General features: G+C 41.5%; 1 protein-coding gene across 8 annotated transcripts in view; it reads left to right on the forward strand.

Moving 5' to 3' along the window:
• LOC140716771 (rho GTPase-activating protein 32-like) overlaps positions 1 to 17,321 on the forward strand; it is a 518,900-nt gene that overhangs the window by 464,749 nt on the left and 36,830 nt on the right. For all 8 annotated transcript variants that reach the window (XM_073029618.1, XM_073029623.1, XM_073029624.1 and 5 more), the window contains 4 exons: positions 14,160 to 14,304; positions 15,241 to 15,323; positions 16,525 to 16,632; positions 17,151 to 17,296. In XM_073029618.1, coding sequence (XP_072885719.1) covers positions 14,160 to 14,304; positions 15,241 to 15,323; positions 16,525 to 16,632; positions 17,151 to 17,296 — 482 coding nt within the window. The remainder of the gene's footprint in view (positions 1 to 14,159; positions 14,305 to 15,240; positions 15,324 to 16,524; positions 16,633 to 17,150; positions 17,297 to 17,321) is intronic.

A 17,321-nucleotide genomic window follows, 5' to 3' on the forward strand; every position in this document is an offset into this window, starting at 1 on the left:
TTGCATCAGCAATCAGAGCTTTTGAAAGGGAATTGTATGTGTACTTGAGGGAAGATTATTTTTAGAGCTGTGGAAAAAATGCAAGGATTAAGACTGACAGATTACTCTTATAGAAGTCAATAAAGATCTAATGGATCAAATGCTCTCTGTGCTGTTTCAGTTCTTTGATAGATATGAACCATATCAACTACTTCACTCCCTTTCCATCTAGAATATCCTCAGCATGAGTGCACATTTTTTTGAAGAAAGGCATGAATGGAATATGAAATAAGTCGGCTGGTTGGATTGCATCCATAGAGTGTTAATAGTGGAAGAGTTAGTTAAAGGTAAACTAGTATTCACATGCAGGGAAAGGCTCTGTGATGAGTAAAGTTGGATGTGTTTCTTTGCCAATAATGAAAAAAGAAAAAATGAAGGTGTAACTGAGAGAAGTAGAATGATATATGAATTTACTAAAGGAAAATATTGTTGATGATCGAAGTCTTAATTAAAGCCCTGGAAGTGAAGGTCATGTGAAACTATTGCACTCAGAATTTAATCTGAAGGCTGACACAAACTTGGTCACAAGATGAGGTGCTGTATCTTGAGTTTACACTGAGTTACCGTGGAACACTACAGGTCAGAGTGATGTCAGTGTTCAACTTGCACATTGAATAGAGGGCTCCACAAAGCAGTCACCTCGTCCCTGTTTTGTCAGATTATGAAGTGGAAATAGAGAGGTGAAAGGACAGGTTGCATGGTAAGGTTCCAGCTGAAGGGGAGTGAGTGTTGGAGCTGGAAAATGAAGCAGAGGGTCCTGATGGGAACAGCCTCTCTAGAAGTGATGAAAAGCGAGAAGCAAAAAAGATTAAAACATAATAAGTGTAATGGTCTTTTCAGAGAAACAGGCATTCTCGGGGTGAGTAAAGCTACAGAGCATACACAGAGTAGGATTTTCTGTGAGATTGTGCTGGAATCCTTGATGTTTGACTATTTGGATATGAATGTACAAAGTATGCAGATAACAATGTTGCAAGTGGCAAAAATGGTTGTTTAAGCATGATGATAGCAAAGGTGAATTTAATCCTTGCACATGCAAGATGATACATTGTGGAAGGGCAAATAAGAGGATGTACATAGATGGCAGAACCCTCAGGACAGTTGATAGACAGAAGGACCTTAGGGTACAGATCTGTAGATAACTGAAAGTATCCATCAGGTGGATAAGGTGTCTCACACTGCCTTCACTGGACTTTACTTTATTGTCACCAAACAATTGATACTAGAGCGTACAATCATCACAGTGATATTTGTTTCTGCGCTTCGCGCTCCCTGAAGTACAAATCGAAGGAAATATAATAAAAATTTAAATTATAAATCATAATTAGATAATAGAAAAGGGAAAGTAAGGTAGTGCAAGTCAGGTCCGGATATTTGGAAGGTACGGCCCAGATCCGGGTCGGGATCTGTTCAGCAGTCTTATCACAGTTGGAAAGAAGCTGTTCCCAAATCTGGCCATATGAATCTTCATGCTCCTGAACCTTCTCCCAGAGGGAAGAGGGACAAAAAGTGTGTTGGCTGGGTGGGTCTAGTCCTTGATTATCCTGGTATCACTGCTCCAACAGCGTGTGATGTAAAGTAAGTCCAAGGATGGAAGATTGGTTTGTGTGATGTGCTGGGCTATGTTCATGATCTTCTGCACCTCTTCCGGTCTTGGACAGGACAACTTCCATACCAGATTGTGATGCACCCTAGAAGAATGCTTTCTACGGTTTAAATACATTTATTCTAAATTGGCACTACATAAATCTTTTTGCTGTATTTTGCTGCAGTCCCAACAGATTGGCAATTTGTACTCTAAATCAAATTAGTTACTGGCCCTGCTACCTTTCACGATCAGTGGACATGTACACCAGGGTCCCCAGGTTTCTACACATCCTACCTTTTATTGTGCAAGGCCTTGTCTGGCTTGCATTACTAATTACCTAGCTGCCTTGAATCTTACTTACCTTTGAATCTCATATCTTTCTTACCTGTCTGATCAATCCTTTCACATCTTCCTGAAGCTTGCACAATTCTTCCCTGTTGTCAGTTACACAACCATAGTGCTACCTGGAAACTTATTAATCATGGCTAAATCACTGATATATTCTACAAACAATTAAAAAAAAACTAAACCTTGATGCATGCAGGGACAGATAATCAGAAGTTACAAGTAGATAGGGTTGTAAAGAGAGCTTTTGGTACATTGGCCTTTATAAATCAAAGTATTGAGTATAAGAGTTGGAATGTAATGGTGAGGTTGTATAAGACATTGGTGAGACTGAATTTGGAGTATTGTGTGCAGTTTTGGTCACCTGATTACAGGAAGGATATTAATAAGGTTGAAAGAGTGCAGAGAAGGTTTACAAGGATGTTGCCGGGACTTGAGAAACTGAGTTACAAAGAAAGGTTGAACAGGTTAGGACTTTATTCCCTGGAGTGTAGGAGAATGAGAGGTGATTTGATAGAGGTGTATAAAATTATGATGGGTACAGATAGAGTGAATGCAAGCAAGCTTTTTCCACTGAGGCCAGAGGAGAAAAAACCCAGAGGTCATGGGTTAAGGGTGAAGGGGGAAAAATTTAAAGGGAACATTGGGGGGGCTTCTTCACGCAGAGAGTGGTGGGAGTGTGGAATGAGCTGCCAGATGAAGTGGTGAATGCAGGCTCACTTTTGACATTTAAGAAAAACTTGGATAGGTATATGGATGAGCGGGGATTGGAGGGGTATGGCTCAGGTGCAGGTCAGTGGGACTAGGCAGAAACATGGTTTGGCACAGCCAAGAAGGGCCAAAAGGCCTGTTTCTGTACTGTAATGTTCTATGGTTCTAAGTTAGTTGGCTCCATCAGAAGATACATAGATACATGGATTGGAGAGGTCTGGAGGGTTATGGACTGAGTGCAGGTCAATGGGACTAATGGAATAAAGTTTTGGCGCAGACTAGAAGGGCTGAATGACCTGTTTTCTGGGCTGTAGTGTTCTATGGTTCTAAGTCCCTAATTTATTGCATTACATCATAAACTAGGGATATAACTGATGGGGCAAAGGAATACACCCTCCTTGTTCTGCTGAAGCTAATAATGTGTAACTGTAGCTGGCTGTGAACTTGCAGGCCCAGTGGCCACAGTGATCTTTTATACAGCCTTGTTGAGAAAATATTGATTATACATTGATTCAGTTGATATTTAAGACCGTAAGACATAGGAGCAGAATTGGGCTATTCAGCCCATCGAGTCTGCTCCGCCATTCCATCGTGGATGATCCCGGATCCTACTATAAGACCATAAGACATAGAAACTATTATACATTTGAATAGAAGGTCTGGGGTCAAGTAAAACATTTTCAACCTCTGTCCTAATTGCTCCATTAAAGTAATTTACAACGGTAAGCTTATCAAAACCAGCCAGCTAAAAGACCCATTTTTGCACTAGGGTCTGTCCATCATGATACTTGGCAACTATCGTGTTGTGATCTTATCAAGTTCTCAGTGGATCAAAGCATCCACTTTTGCCACAATACAAATATAGTCACATAATCCTGTTTGTACTGCATAAATGAGCCATGTAAATAAAATCTGCTTTTACATTTGTTCTTGCATTCATAAATCATTCACAGTATAGATTTTCAAGGTTTATTTTAAAAATATTTATTTGTTCTGCAGTTTCTTTATCTAATGAGTTCCAGGCTTGCTAGTGTCACAAGGGTAGATACTGAACATATGTTTAAATAATCTTATTGATTGTTTTAAGCTGTAAATGCAAGAAGTGTCCCACACAGACAGGTGCAGGAAGTGTCTCCAGCTGGATGAGCTCAAGTTCTGGCTGTTGGAACTTGAGCAACAGCGGACATCGCGATGGTACATCCACAAGGCTGATTGTTTCATGAACAGCAGGTTTCAGCAGCGGGCTCTACTGACCGCTGACCACAATAATCTTCTGTGTTCACTGCACCCTGGTGTATATGACAATTAACTCAGCTGAATCTGAGTCCCTTTCTCATTGTACAATTCAATTCAACTGCTAATTGAATTGAAGGACAGGGGTCAATTCCAACTTTTTGAAATTCTCCTCTGTCCCCACCAGCCGCCCCCTCTCCATCAAGACAAATTGCAGCTGTAAATACAGCCAAGCCCTGCCAACAAAAAGATGAATTGTGGATCGTCAACAATTAACAAGATGATCTTATGGCTCATCCAGAACCAAACACCAACTTAAAACAACCAACTGCTGCTTTTAAAAACTTCTTACTGTATCGATAAAACAGCAAAGGTTATGTGTCACTATGCACACGTACATATACACATGGCAGTTCAGGAGACACCTGAGGGTATGTTGCTCTTGAACTAATAGTCAAATATAAGAAAGAATCAGAGGGGAGATTAGGGAAATGTTTTCATTTAGTGGGCGGTGGAGCCTGGAACTTCTAGTCTGAAAGGATAGTTGAGGCTGTAATCATGGAAGTACTTGGATGTGACCTTGCTGAGCCATGATCTGACAAGCTGAAGATTTAGTCCTGAAAGATAGGATTTGGTTATGTAGTGCTTTCAGAGTGACCTGAACATGATTGAATGGCTGTGTGGTAATTTTTTGCTGTTTCTTTCTTCCTTTGACCTCAGGCCCATTCTCTTAGATCTTTCAGTGCTCACATCCCTGCAGTGAAACATGCTGTCCTAGAAATGTTCAACAGGTCCCTTGTGTTAAAATCTAACCATAAATTGAGTCACCTGCAATCTTGCTATTGCCAGCTAGCTGAAATTCCATAGGCTGAGTCATTATTCTGCCATGTTGTGACCATGGTATTCCACAAGACCACGGTCTTGTGACAGGTCACTGTGAAAGAGTGGTGATTTGGTTTTGCAGTCAGGCAGCAAGTATTTCTGCTTTGTACTTGTGACAGGAAGATGTGACAAGGTGTCAAGCAGGTAAAGCAACCCGAGCTGCTTATTTCTCAAACATCAATTATTTAACAAACATATTCCAACTCTGTTTTCCATCCAATTGCAAAATTCCATTCATGCTTATATAGTACCCATTAGGTCTCTGCTCAATTTTTATTTGATAATCTTCTTTGTGGCCTTCCGAAAGTCAAAATATACCATGTCAATTTGTTTGTGCTAAACTATTCCACTGGCTGCATCCACCAAAAACAAATTTGTTATATATGGCTTCCCTTTCATCAGCTCATGGTGACTCTGTCCAATGCTGCTGTTGCATTTTCAAAGTGTAGTCTAATAAAGTGTAGTCTTTTAGTCTAATAATGTATGATTTGTTTCTAGATCGCTGAGTAATACCTCAGAAATTTTCGGTTGATTTAGCCCCTGCTTTTGGAGTGCTGTGCAGCCCAGATTTCTCTATAGTACCTTCCCCAGCTACTGCCATACACCATTGTCGCATTCAAAGATTCAAGGAAACTGATAGGAATGAGGGAAAATGTGTCCCAAAGCTTATCGTCTAGATTTCTGAAGATGTTATGGTGTGTATTGTGTATTTAATTGGAGTGAGACTACAGAATGTGGACATACAATGGGATCTAGAACAGAAAATTTTAGCTTGTGGGCAGAGCAAATAATTAAGAATGTTTGTCATTACTGTGAGAAGAATGGATTATAAAAATATGGTGCAGTATAATTTAGTGTTGATAATGCTAAGCACAGTTTTAGTCTGTATTTATGGAGAGATATGCATACATTGGAGATGATGCAGATGTTCACAGGTTAATTGCTTGGGTGAGAGGGCTGATGTATGAAGGAAGTTTGAACTGGTTACATCTGTAGTTAGTATAGAGGAATGAGAAACTACCTTAGATACTTTATTGATCCCAACGAAAATTACAGTGTCACAGTAGTATTACAAGTGCACAGATATAAATATTACAAGGGAAGTAGAAAGTCCCAAAGATAAGTTACCACAAACAATTTTACAGGAGGGGGTCATCACTTCCCTGGCTATAGTTTGACTCATTATAGAGCCTAATGGCTGAGGGTAAGAATGACCTCGTATCATGCTCTTTGGAGCAGCACAATTGTCTTAGTCTGTTTCTGAAAGGGCTCCTCTGTTCAGCCAAGGTGGCATACAGAGAGTGGGAAACATTGTCTTGAATTGCCAGGATTTTCCGCAGGGTCCTTTGTCTGGAATTGCCAGGATTTTCCGTAGGGTCCTTTGTTCTATCACAGCCTCCAGTGTGTCCTGTAACAGAGCCAGCCTTTCTAATCATTTTATTGAGCCTGTTGGTATCACCAGTTGATGCCATTGCCCCAGCACTCCACAAGATCACAAGACAAAGGAGCAGAAGTAGGCCTTTTGGCCCGTCGAGTCTGCTCTGCCACTCCACCATGAGCTAAACTATTCTCCCATCTAGTTCCAATTTCTGGCTTTTTCCCCATATCCCTTGATATCCTGACTAATTAGATACCTATCAATCTCCTCCTTAAACACCCCCAATGATCAGGCCTCCACAGCTGTATGTGGCAACAAATTCCATAAATCCACGACCCTCTGACTAAAAAAAAAAATTCTCCTCATCTCTGTTTTAAATGGGTACCCTCTAATTCTAAGACTGTGGCCTCTTGTCCTGGACTCACTCACCAAGGGAAATAGCCTTTCCACATCTACTCTGTCCAACCCTTTCAATATTCAAAATGTTTCTATGAGATCCCCTCTCATTCTTCTATACTATAATGAATACAGCCCATTAGCTGACAAATGCTCCTCATATGTTAGCCCCTGCATTCCAGGGATCATCCTCGTAAATCTTCTCTGAACTCTCTCCAACATCAGTACATCCCTTCTAAGATAGGGGGCCCAAAACTGCTCACAGTATTCTAAATGAGGTCTCACCAGTGTCCCATAGAGCCTCATCAACACCTCCTTACTCTTATACACTATTCCTCTTGAAATGAATGCCAACATAGCATTCGCTTTCCTTACTGCCGATCCAACCTGGTGGTTAACCTTTAGGGTATCCTGCACGAGGACCCCCAAGTCCCTTTGTACTTCTGATTTTTGAATTTTCTCCCCATCTAAATAATAATCTGCCTGATAATAATTCTTCTTTCAAAATGTACAACCGTATATTTCTCAACATTGTATCTCATCTGCCATTTCTTTGCTCACTCTCCTAAACTGACCAAGTTTCTCTGCAACCTTTCCGTTTCTTCCAAACTTCCTGCTCCTCCACCTATCTTGGTGTCATCCGCAAACTTAGCCACAAACCCATTTAATCCATAATCTAAATCATTGATATACAGTGTAAAAAGAAGCAGCCCCAACACCGACCCCTGCGGAACACCACTAGTAACCAGCAACCAACCAGAATAGGATCCCTTTATTCCCACCCTTTGCTTTCTGCCTATCAGCCAATGCTTCACCCATTCCAATATCCTTCCTGTAATTCCATGGGCTCTCATCCTATTAAGCAGCCTCTTATGCGGCACCTTATCAAAGGCCTTTTGAAAATCCAAATACACAACATCCAAAGCCTTTCCCTTGTCAATCTTATTTTGAGATTACCTCAAAAAATTCCAATAGGTTGGTGAGGCAGGATCTTCCCTTCATGAAACCATGCTAGCTTGGGCCTATCTTATCATGCACCTTGAGGTATTTCATAACCTCGTCCTTGAGGATTGACTCCAATAACTTTCCAACTACCGATGTCAGACTAATAGGTCTGTAATTTTCTTTTTGCTGCCTCCCTCCTTTCTTAAACAACGGAACTACATTTGTGACCTTCCAGTCCTCCAGAACCGTGCCAGAGTCTATTAATTCCTGGAAGATCATTTCCAATGCCTCCACAATCTCCAAAGCCACCTCCTTCAGAGCCCGTGGGTGCACCTCATCCGGTCTGGGAGACTTATCTATCCTTAGTCCATTTAGCTTCCCAGGCACTTTCTCTCTAGTAATCTTGACTGTACCTAATTCTATTCCCTGAGATCTCTGGCTATCAGGTATGTTGCTAATGTCTTCCACTGTGAAGACTGATGCAAAATACTCATTTAGTTCCTCTGCCATCTCTTTGTTACCCATTATAATTTCTCTAGCATCCTTTTCAATCGGTCCTATATCTACCTGTGCCATTCTTTTACTCTTCATATATTAAAAAAAAACTCTTAGCATCCTTTTATGTTAATTGCCAACTTCCTTTCATAATTCATCTTTTCTTTCCTAATGACTTTCTTGGTTCCCTTCTGTAAGTTTTTAAAAGTTTTTTAAAGTTTTCCCACTAATTTTTGCTTCCTTGTATGCTGCCTCTTTTGCTTCTATTTTAGCCTTAACCTCTCTCGTTAGCCATATTTGTGCCATTTTTCCATTCACAATTTTCATTTTTCTTGGACTATATTTTTCCTGCACTTTCCTTATTTCTTGTAGGAATTTCATCCAATTCTGCTCTACTGTCCCTCCATCTAGCTTACTTTTCCAATCAACTTGGGCCAGTTCCTCTCTCATACCACTGTAATTTCCTTTGTTCCACTGAAATATCGATACACCTGATACCAGCTTCTCCTTTTCAAATTTGAAACTGAACTCGATCATATTATGATCACTACTTTTATTACCTCTAGCTCCCTAATCACCTCAGGTTCATTACACAGCACCCAATCCAAAACAGCTGATCCCCTGGTGGGCTTATGGACAAGCTGCTCCAAAAAGCCATCCTGTAGGCATTCTACAAACCCCCTCTCCTGAGATCTAGTACCTTCCTGACTTTCCCAATCCACTTTCATATTAAAATCCCCCATAATTATCTTGACATTTTCCTTCTGACTTGCTTTTTCTATTTCCAGCTGTAACTTGTAGTCCACATCCCAGCTGCTGTTCGGAGGCCTGTATATAATTGCTATTAGTGTCTTTTCACCCTTGCCATTTCTTAACTCGACCCATAAGGATTCTACCTCTTCTGATCCTATGTCCCTTCTTTCTAGTGATTTGATATCATTGCTTACCATCAGGGCCACATCACCCTACCTTCCTATCTTTCCTATACACTGTGTATCCTTGGACATTCAGCTCCCAATCGCATCCATTGTTTAGCCATGACTCAGTGTTGGCCACATTGTCATATCTTTTAACCTGTAGCTGTACAACAAGGTCATCCACTTTATCTCTAATGCTGCTTCCATTTAAGTACAGTACATTTAGATCAGTATCTGTTACTGATTTTGCTATATTTCTATTGCACAGCAAATTATCCTGTCTATTCACCTGCCTGTCCTCCTTGCCATCTTTGCTGCACAGTGTCTTTGACTTATTTCTATTTTCCTCCTCCTCGACCCTAACACCCTGGTTTCCTTCCCCTTGCCAACTTAGTTTAAACCCTCCCTAACAGCTATATTAAACAATCCCGCCAGGATATTAATACCCTTTGAGTTCAGGTGTAACCCATTGTTTTTGTATAAGTCATACCTCCCCCAAAATAGATCCCAATGATCCAAGAATTTGAAGCCCTGCCTTCTGCACCAGTTACTTAGCCACACATTCATCTGCTTAATTCTGCTATTCTTACCTTCATTAGCACGTGGCCCAGGCAGTAATCCTGAGATTATTACTCAGGAGGTCCGGCTTTTCAATTTTCTTCCTAGCTCCTAGTAATCTTCCTTCAGGACCTCCTCTCTTTTTCTGTCTATGTCATTGGTATCAACATGTACCAAGACTTATGGCTGCTCACCCTCTCTCCTCAGAATACTCTGGACCCGATCCGAGATATCTCGTACCCTGGCATCAGGGAGGCAACACACCATCCGGGTATCCTTGTCCGGCTCGCAGAATCCCTTGTCTGTTCCCCTCACGATGGAATCCCCTATAACTACTGCATTTCTTCTTGCTCTTGTGATCACGGCACTGGGCAGAGTGCCAGAGTCCCATTCGCTGTGGTCTTCCTCTGTCAGGTCAACCTCTCCAACGGTATCTAAAACAATATATCGATTTCTGAGGGGGACTGTCACAGAGGTGCTGTTCACTTATCTCCCTATAGGTATTAGCAATCACCTCCTCTCTTTCCCTAATTAGCTGAAAGTCATCAAGTTGAAGCTCCAGATCCCTAACACGTACCTTAAGGAGCCTCGTCTCAATGCACCTGGTGCAGATGTAATCCTTGGGGAGGCTGGGAGTCTCCCAGGGTCCCCACATCTGGCACTCCAAGCACAACACTAATCCTAGATGCATACCTCTAATGCTACTGTTATTACTAAATAAATAAATCTGTAACTTACCCCTTTACTATAAGACTCAACGGTCGCAGGAAGCCTCTTCCCGTTTCCGCCAAAGCCCTATCACTCTGCACCATCTTACTCCGCTGCCCGCTGGATATGGCAGTGTTGTTTTTAAGCCTTCCGCACTCTGAGGTCACACACCTGCGCAGTCGCATAGAAAATTCTACTGGTGACAGCAGACTGGTAGAACGTGTGAGGGAGCGGCCTACATACTCCAAAGGACCTTGGTCTCCTCAGAAAGTAGAGGCAACTCTGGCCCTCTGTGTTGGTGCTCCGCTCAAGTCTGTCATCCAGGTTCAGCCCCAGGTACTTGTCGGTTCTCACCATCAATAGTAGCAGGGAGCTTAGTCTTTCTAAAGTCCATCACCATCTCCTTTGTCTTATTGATGTTGAGCTGCAGATGATTCAGATTGTACCATGTAACAATTACAGCACGGAAACAGGCTATCTTGGTCCTTCTAGTCCGTGCCAAACACTTACTCTCACCTAGTCCCACTGATCCGCGCTCAGCCAATAACCCTCCATTCCTTTCCTGTCCATATACCTATCCAATTTTACTTTAAATGACAATACTGAACCTGCCTCTACTACTACTGGAAGCTCATTCCACACAGCTACCACTCTCTGTGAGTAAAGAAATTCCCCCTCATGTTGCCCTTAAACTTTTGCCCCCTAACTCTCAACTCAGGTCCTCTTGTTTGAATCTCCCCTACTCTCAATGGAAAAAGTTGAGTTGATGTGAGTTGACTCCCACGTCAACTCTATCTATCCCCCTCATAATTTTAAATATCTCTATCAAGTCCCCCCTCAACCTTCTACGCTCCAAAGAATAAAGACCTAACCTGTTCAATCTTTCCCTATAACTTAGGTGCTGAAACCCAGGTAACATTCTAGTAAATCTTCTCTGTACTCTCTCCATTTTGTTGACATCTTTCCTATAATTCGGTGACCAGAACTGTACACAGTACTCCAAATTCGGCCTTACCAATGCCTTGTACAATTTTAACATTACATCCCAACTCCTATACTCAATGCTCTGATTTATAAAGGCCAACATACCAAAAGCTTTCTTCACCACCCTATCCACATGAGATTCCACCTTCAGGGAACTATGCACCATTATTCCTAGATCACTCTGTTCTACTGCATTCTTCAATGCCCTACCATTTACCATGTTTGTCCTATTTGGATTATTCCTACCAAAATGTAGCACCTCACACTTATCAGCATTAAACTCCATCTGCCATCATTCAGCCCACTCTTCTAACTGGCCTAAATCTCTCTGCAAGCTTTGAAAACCTACTTCATTATCCACAACACCACCTACCTTAGTATCATCTACATACTTAGTAATCCAATTTACCACCCCATCACCCAGATCATTAATGTATATGACAAACAACATTGGACCCAGTACACATCCCTGAGGCACACCACTAGTCACCGGCCTCCAACCTGACAAACAGTTATCCACCACTACTCTCTGGCATCTCCCATCCAGCCACTGTTGAATCCATTTTACTACTTCAATATTAATACCTAACGATTGAACCTTCCTAACCTACTTTCCGTGCGGAACCTTGTCAAAGGCCTTACTGAAGTCCGTGTAGACAACATCCACTGCTTTACCCTCGTCAACTTTCCTCGTAACCTCTTCAAAAAATTCAATAAGATTTGTCAAACATGACCTTCCACGCACAAATCCATGCTGACTATTCCTAATCAGACCCTGTCTATCCAGATAATTATATATACCATCTCTAAGAATACCTTCCATTAATTTACCCACCACTGACGTCAAACTGACAGGCCTATAATTGCTACGTTTACTCTTAGAACCCTTTTTAAACAATGGAACCACATGAGCAATATGCCAATCCTCCGGTCCCATCCCCATTTCTAATGACATTTGAAATATTTCTGTTAGAGCCCCTGCTATTTCTACACTAACCTCCCTCAAGGTCCTAGGGAATATCCTGTCAGGACCCGGCGATTTATCCACTTTTATATTCCTTAAAAGCGCTAGTACTTCATCCTCTTTAATCGTCATAGTTTCCATAACTTCTCTACTTGTTTCCCTTACCTTACACAGTTCAATGTCCTTCTCTTTAGTGAATACCGAAGAAAAAAAAATTGTTCAAAATCTCCCCCATCTCTTTCTGCTCCACACATAGCTGTCCACTCTGACGAAGTTGATGAAGTCCTACGCCAGGGCCCTGTATTCATCCTCCCACCACCCTTTATACACCCGACAATTGCTGAGTCATCAGAGAATTTCTGCAAATGACATGACTTGGTATTGTATCTAAAGTCTGAGGTATACAGGGTAAACAGGAAGGGAGTCAAGTGGGGCACCAGTGTTGCTTATATCCATGTCTCACTCACAGCTCTGAAGTTGCACATACTGTGGTCTGCCAGTTGGGTAGTCCATTAACCAGGATACAATGGAAGTGCCAGTCTGCATTGAACGGAACTTCTCCCGCAGCAATGAGAGCTGTGTGGTATTGAAGACACTTGAGAAATCAAAAAACATGATGCTCATTGTGCTGTCCTGCTTATCTAAATGGGAGTAGGCTCCGTTCAGCAGGTAGATCACAACGTTGTCGACTCCAATGTGCTCCTGGTGGGCAATCTTAATGAAAGCTATAAGATTTTGAGGAGGATCGACAGGGTAGATGCTGAGAGAATGCTTATTCTCCTATGGGAGTCTACAGAGGCTTCAGAATAAGGGGTAACTCATTTCAAGTAGAGAAGAGGAGTAAGTTCTCAGGTTTGTGAATCTCTGGAGTTCTCTACCCCAGAGAGCAGTCGAGGTAGACACTGAATACATTCAAAGCTATGATTGGCAGAGACAGGTCCTGATAGAGAGTAAATGCATACAAGGAAAGTGAACAACTGGTGTGGAGTTCAATGAGTTCTTTGGTTTTACTGAAAAGCTTGAGGAATGAAACTGCGGCCATCCTGCTCCTTTAGCTTATGTTTTTATGGAAGTTATTAGGAACTAGCTTATGTCAAATTTAATATAATTTGGTGAGGTAGAGAATTAGTAATTTCATTGCATAACACCTCTGGGGAATCACAGGTTTAAAAAATCTGCAAATAGTCGGATGCAAGCAACGTGTGAGAAAGTAAGTTAGAATCGCCTAGAAATAGTTTTGGATACATTTGACTCAGAGCCAAGGCATTTCCTGGATGTGTTGGCTTACTACCTGGATTTTGAAAGGGGTAGCTACAGATAGGGAGGATTCTTAGGTTTGATGGAAAATATTTGAAAAAGCTCAAGTGTATTTACTGTAGCCTAAGCTCTTCTGCCACCCGGAAATTAATATACCTGTTAAGCTGTAATTTACCACTTCAAATAAAAATTCAGTATTAACTTGTCCAAAATTCTGACTGGTTTGTTCTCAACTTGGCCACAATTTTTTGAAGTTCACCTTGGTGTGAGCAAACCCAAGCAAAATGCTGCAGGTATCGGTGCTTACGTCTCAGCTACTTACGATTTATTTCAGCGATGTTTTTGAAGGAACTGAGTGAAATATATCCATGCTGTTAGACAGTAAAAATCTGCATGGGAAGATGAATACTGAGGAAGCAGAATCTTGGAATAAGATGTAGACAGATCAAGGAATTAAACGGGTTCAGGATACATGGAATATCATGTGGAGAAATTCTAAATCACTATTTGAATAGGAAGAAATAGAAGTACAGATAACTAATGAAATAGTAAGTCGGTGGAGAATGATTGTTTTCAAATATGTTTGGATGTCCTTGTACATGTCATAAGAAATAATAAGTATGAAATTAAGAGAACAAATGCGATAGGTATACTTAATGATGAAAGTATTGGACTTCACAAGATCAAGTGAAGTATGACTGTTTATCAGCCCTCTGCCTGTGCTTCCTCACTGGATGCTTTTTTTGATTTCTCTTTAAGGCACGAATTTGACTCTGAGCAGATTCCCGAGCTGACAAAGGATCTCTACCTCCAGGATATCCATTGTGTTGGGTCCCTGTGCAAACTCTACTTCAGAGAGCTACCTAACCCACTGCTGACCTACCAATTATATGAGAAGTTTTCAGTAAGTACTTTCACTATGAGAATGGTGGAAGCAACATTTAGAGGTTAATGGTTGTATAATGTATTTGGCAGTGATTTTGTGCCTCTCCATAGCACAGCAGTCAGATCATCATTGGCCCAGTGTGGGCCTGGCTGCTGATTTGTACTTACTTTGTTCAGAGAAGCTGCCTCAATGCAGGCTTGCTGGACATATTTTGCTTTTCCTCTGTGGCCATCACTTTTATGCTGTCATACTCCGTCCCAAATCCGAGCCAAGGGTAATACCTGTGTGATTTCAGACATCTATGACATTAGCAGTGGAATACTCATGCTCTGGCCAGCATTTACCGCAAAACCAACATTACATCAGACAGATCATTCATCTGTGTGTGTTTACGCAAGATACACTGAGCAGAAATTATTATTTCCCAGTGGATGAAATGTCCTTGGTAATTGTATATGTCATAGCAGAGCAAGTAGGATGAAGTTGATTCCATTGATTTCAGTGATACAGTTCAAGTGTAAAAAGTAAAATAGATTGCATTTTCCTGAACTAACAGATTTTGTGAGCAAATGGTACAGCCAGTGAATGAGAATGCCTCAAAGGTCTGGAGGAGCACTGACACCTAACATTGAATCTTAGGCATGGACCAAAAATACCACAAGGCACAGGAAAATAGCTACAGCCCCCTGCCACAGCAATTAATGTCTCTTCAGTTAATTTTCCAACCTGGTTTCAAATTTATAACAATTTCTGGTGTTTGCACTTATTGCACTTATTCATATGCAGTGTAATACATAGAAACAATGTAAAATTCTATCCCCTTTAGCCTTTACTCTCACCCATGCCCACACTGGAATTCCTGATGAGGAGGGAGGGGCAGTTCATTAGCGTTGGGGAGAGCTATCTTCTTTGCTCCATGACTACCTATTTCATTTGACCATTTGTGTCCTGCAGGATTCTGTATCAGTGGCTTCTGATGAGGATCGCTTGGTTAAAATTTATGATGTCATCCAGCAGTTGCCCCCTCCTCATTACAGGTATGTGTACATAGACTGATGAACGCTTTGAACACGCCAGTGTATTTCAGAATTAGAATCAGGTTTAATAGCACCAGCATATGTCGAGAAATTTGTTAACTTTGCGGCAACAGTACAATGTAATGCATGATAAATAGAGAGAAAAAACCTGAATTATAGTAAATATATATATATAATAGTTAAATTAAAATAAATACTGCAAAAACAGAAATTAAAAAAAAAGTAGTGAGGTAGTGTTCATGGTTCAATGTCCATTTAGAAATCAGATGGCAAGGGGGAAGAAGCTGTTCCTGAATCACTGAGTGTGTACCTTTAAGCTCCTGTATCTCCTTCCTATGGTAACAATGAGAAGAGGGCATGTCCTGGGCGGTGGGGGTCCTTAACGATGGAAGCCACTTTTCTGAGGCGCCGCTCCTTGAAGATGTCTTGGATACTACAGAGACTATTACCCATGATGGAGCTGACTAATTTTACAACTCTGCAGCTTACTTCGATCCTGTGCAGTAGCGCCCCCCACCATACCAAATGATGATGCAGCCAGTCAGAATGCTCCCCATGGTAAATCTATAGACGTTTTTGAGTGTTTTAGGTGATGAACCAAATCTCCCCAACTCCTGTATGTCTGTTCTATTTGATCATTCTTCTGTTTTGGGAAATATGAAGGAGGTTGAATTTCAAATGGATTAAAATCTCTGTGTTCCTTTTTAAAGTGGGAGTAGTATCTCTGTAATTTCTGGTACAGAAAATACAGTTGCAGCACACAAATGGAGAAAGTTAACTGCTGTGACACGGGTAGGTTTGGGCATTGGGTCTGCTTTTCTAGCCAGCTGTGACCCTATGCGAGTTACACAACTATCTCTACCACATCAAAACTCTACGGTGTTCCTTGGATCTGCTCACTTGGGACACTGTTGCACGCAATTTCTATTCACGACAGTTGACACGAGTTGTGTACCAGCGGTTTGTGCGTAGTGTACTACTTCCCTCACCTCCCTTTGTCACTTATTTCCAAGTTGTAAACATACTTGCATTAACATCACTGGATTAACGCACATCACTCCTGTAACTTCCCTACATGTTTTCAGTTGGCTGCCTTAGCAATATTAGGATGAAATGCTACTGTTGTACGTGTGAAATTTCAGCTTTTTCCCCATGTAGATACTGTGATAAAATTTAAATAACTTGTTTTATTGGTGTCCAGGACTCTCGAATTTCTGATGAGGCATTTGGCTCAATTGGCAACCTACAGTTACATCACTAACATGCACACCAAGAACCTGGCTATTGTCTGGGCTCCAAACCTTCTGAGGTAAGATCAACCATACTGATAATTTCAAGAGGCACATTGTACAGAAGTTGCAGTACTACCACTGCTCTGTACCAAAACTGACTGCCATGATCACCATGCCAGTTGTTGCCAACACCAGATGATAGCCTTTCTGACAGATAGAGCTATAACAGGGTAGTGAAACTCATCTAGAAACGTATAGAGGTTAGCCCGCAAGATTACTGACGAGGTTATCTTTACACATACAGTATTTAAAGCAAGTGATGAGTTGAAGTGACTCCCTTTCCTTTCTTAACTGTGTGCTGCCAACCAGTGATGTTATCTATGAATGTAATGTTTATCATGTGCAAAGTGATAAAAGTCGCCACTGGATTATTGGGAGTAAATGACTGGGATCTCTGTTTAGAAGTAGGGTGGTGGAGGGTGGAGTTTCTGCTGTTGGTTCACTTGCACTCATATTCACACTCACTCACTCATTGTTACCGAGATCATCAGCTTATTTCCCTTTGTAACTGTTCCTGATTTGACTCTCTTCCCAGGTCCCGGCAGATCGAATCGGCTTGCTTCAGTGGCACCGCTGCCTTCATGGAGGTTCGGATTCAGTCTGTGGTTGTCGAGTTCATTCTCAATCATGTGGATGTCCTTTTCAGCTCCAAGCTTAGCTCTGTAATCCGGGAGGGAGCAGGTACGTTTCAGTCCACTCCCCCATA

Source organism: Hemitrygon akajei, chromosome 26 (genome assembly GCF_048418815.1).
Source record: "Hemitrygon akajei chromosome 26, sHemAka1.3, whole genome shotgun sequence".
Taxonomy (NCBI): Eukaryota; Metazoa; Chordata; class Chondrichthyes; order Myliobatiformes; family Dasyatidae; genus Hemitrygon; species Hemitrygon akajei.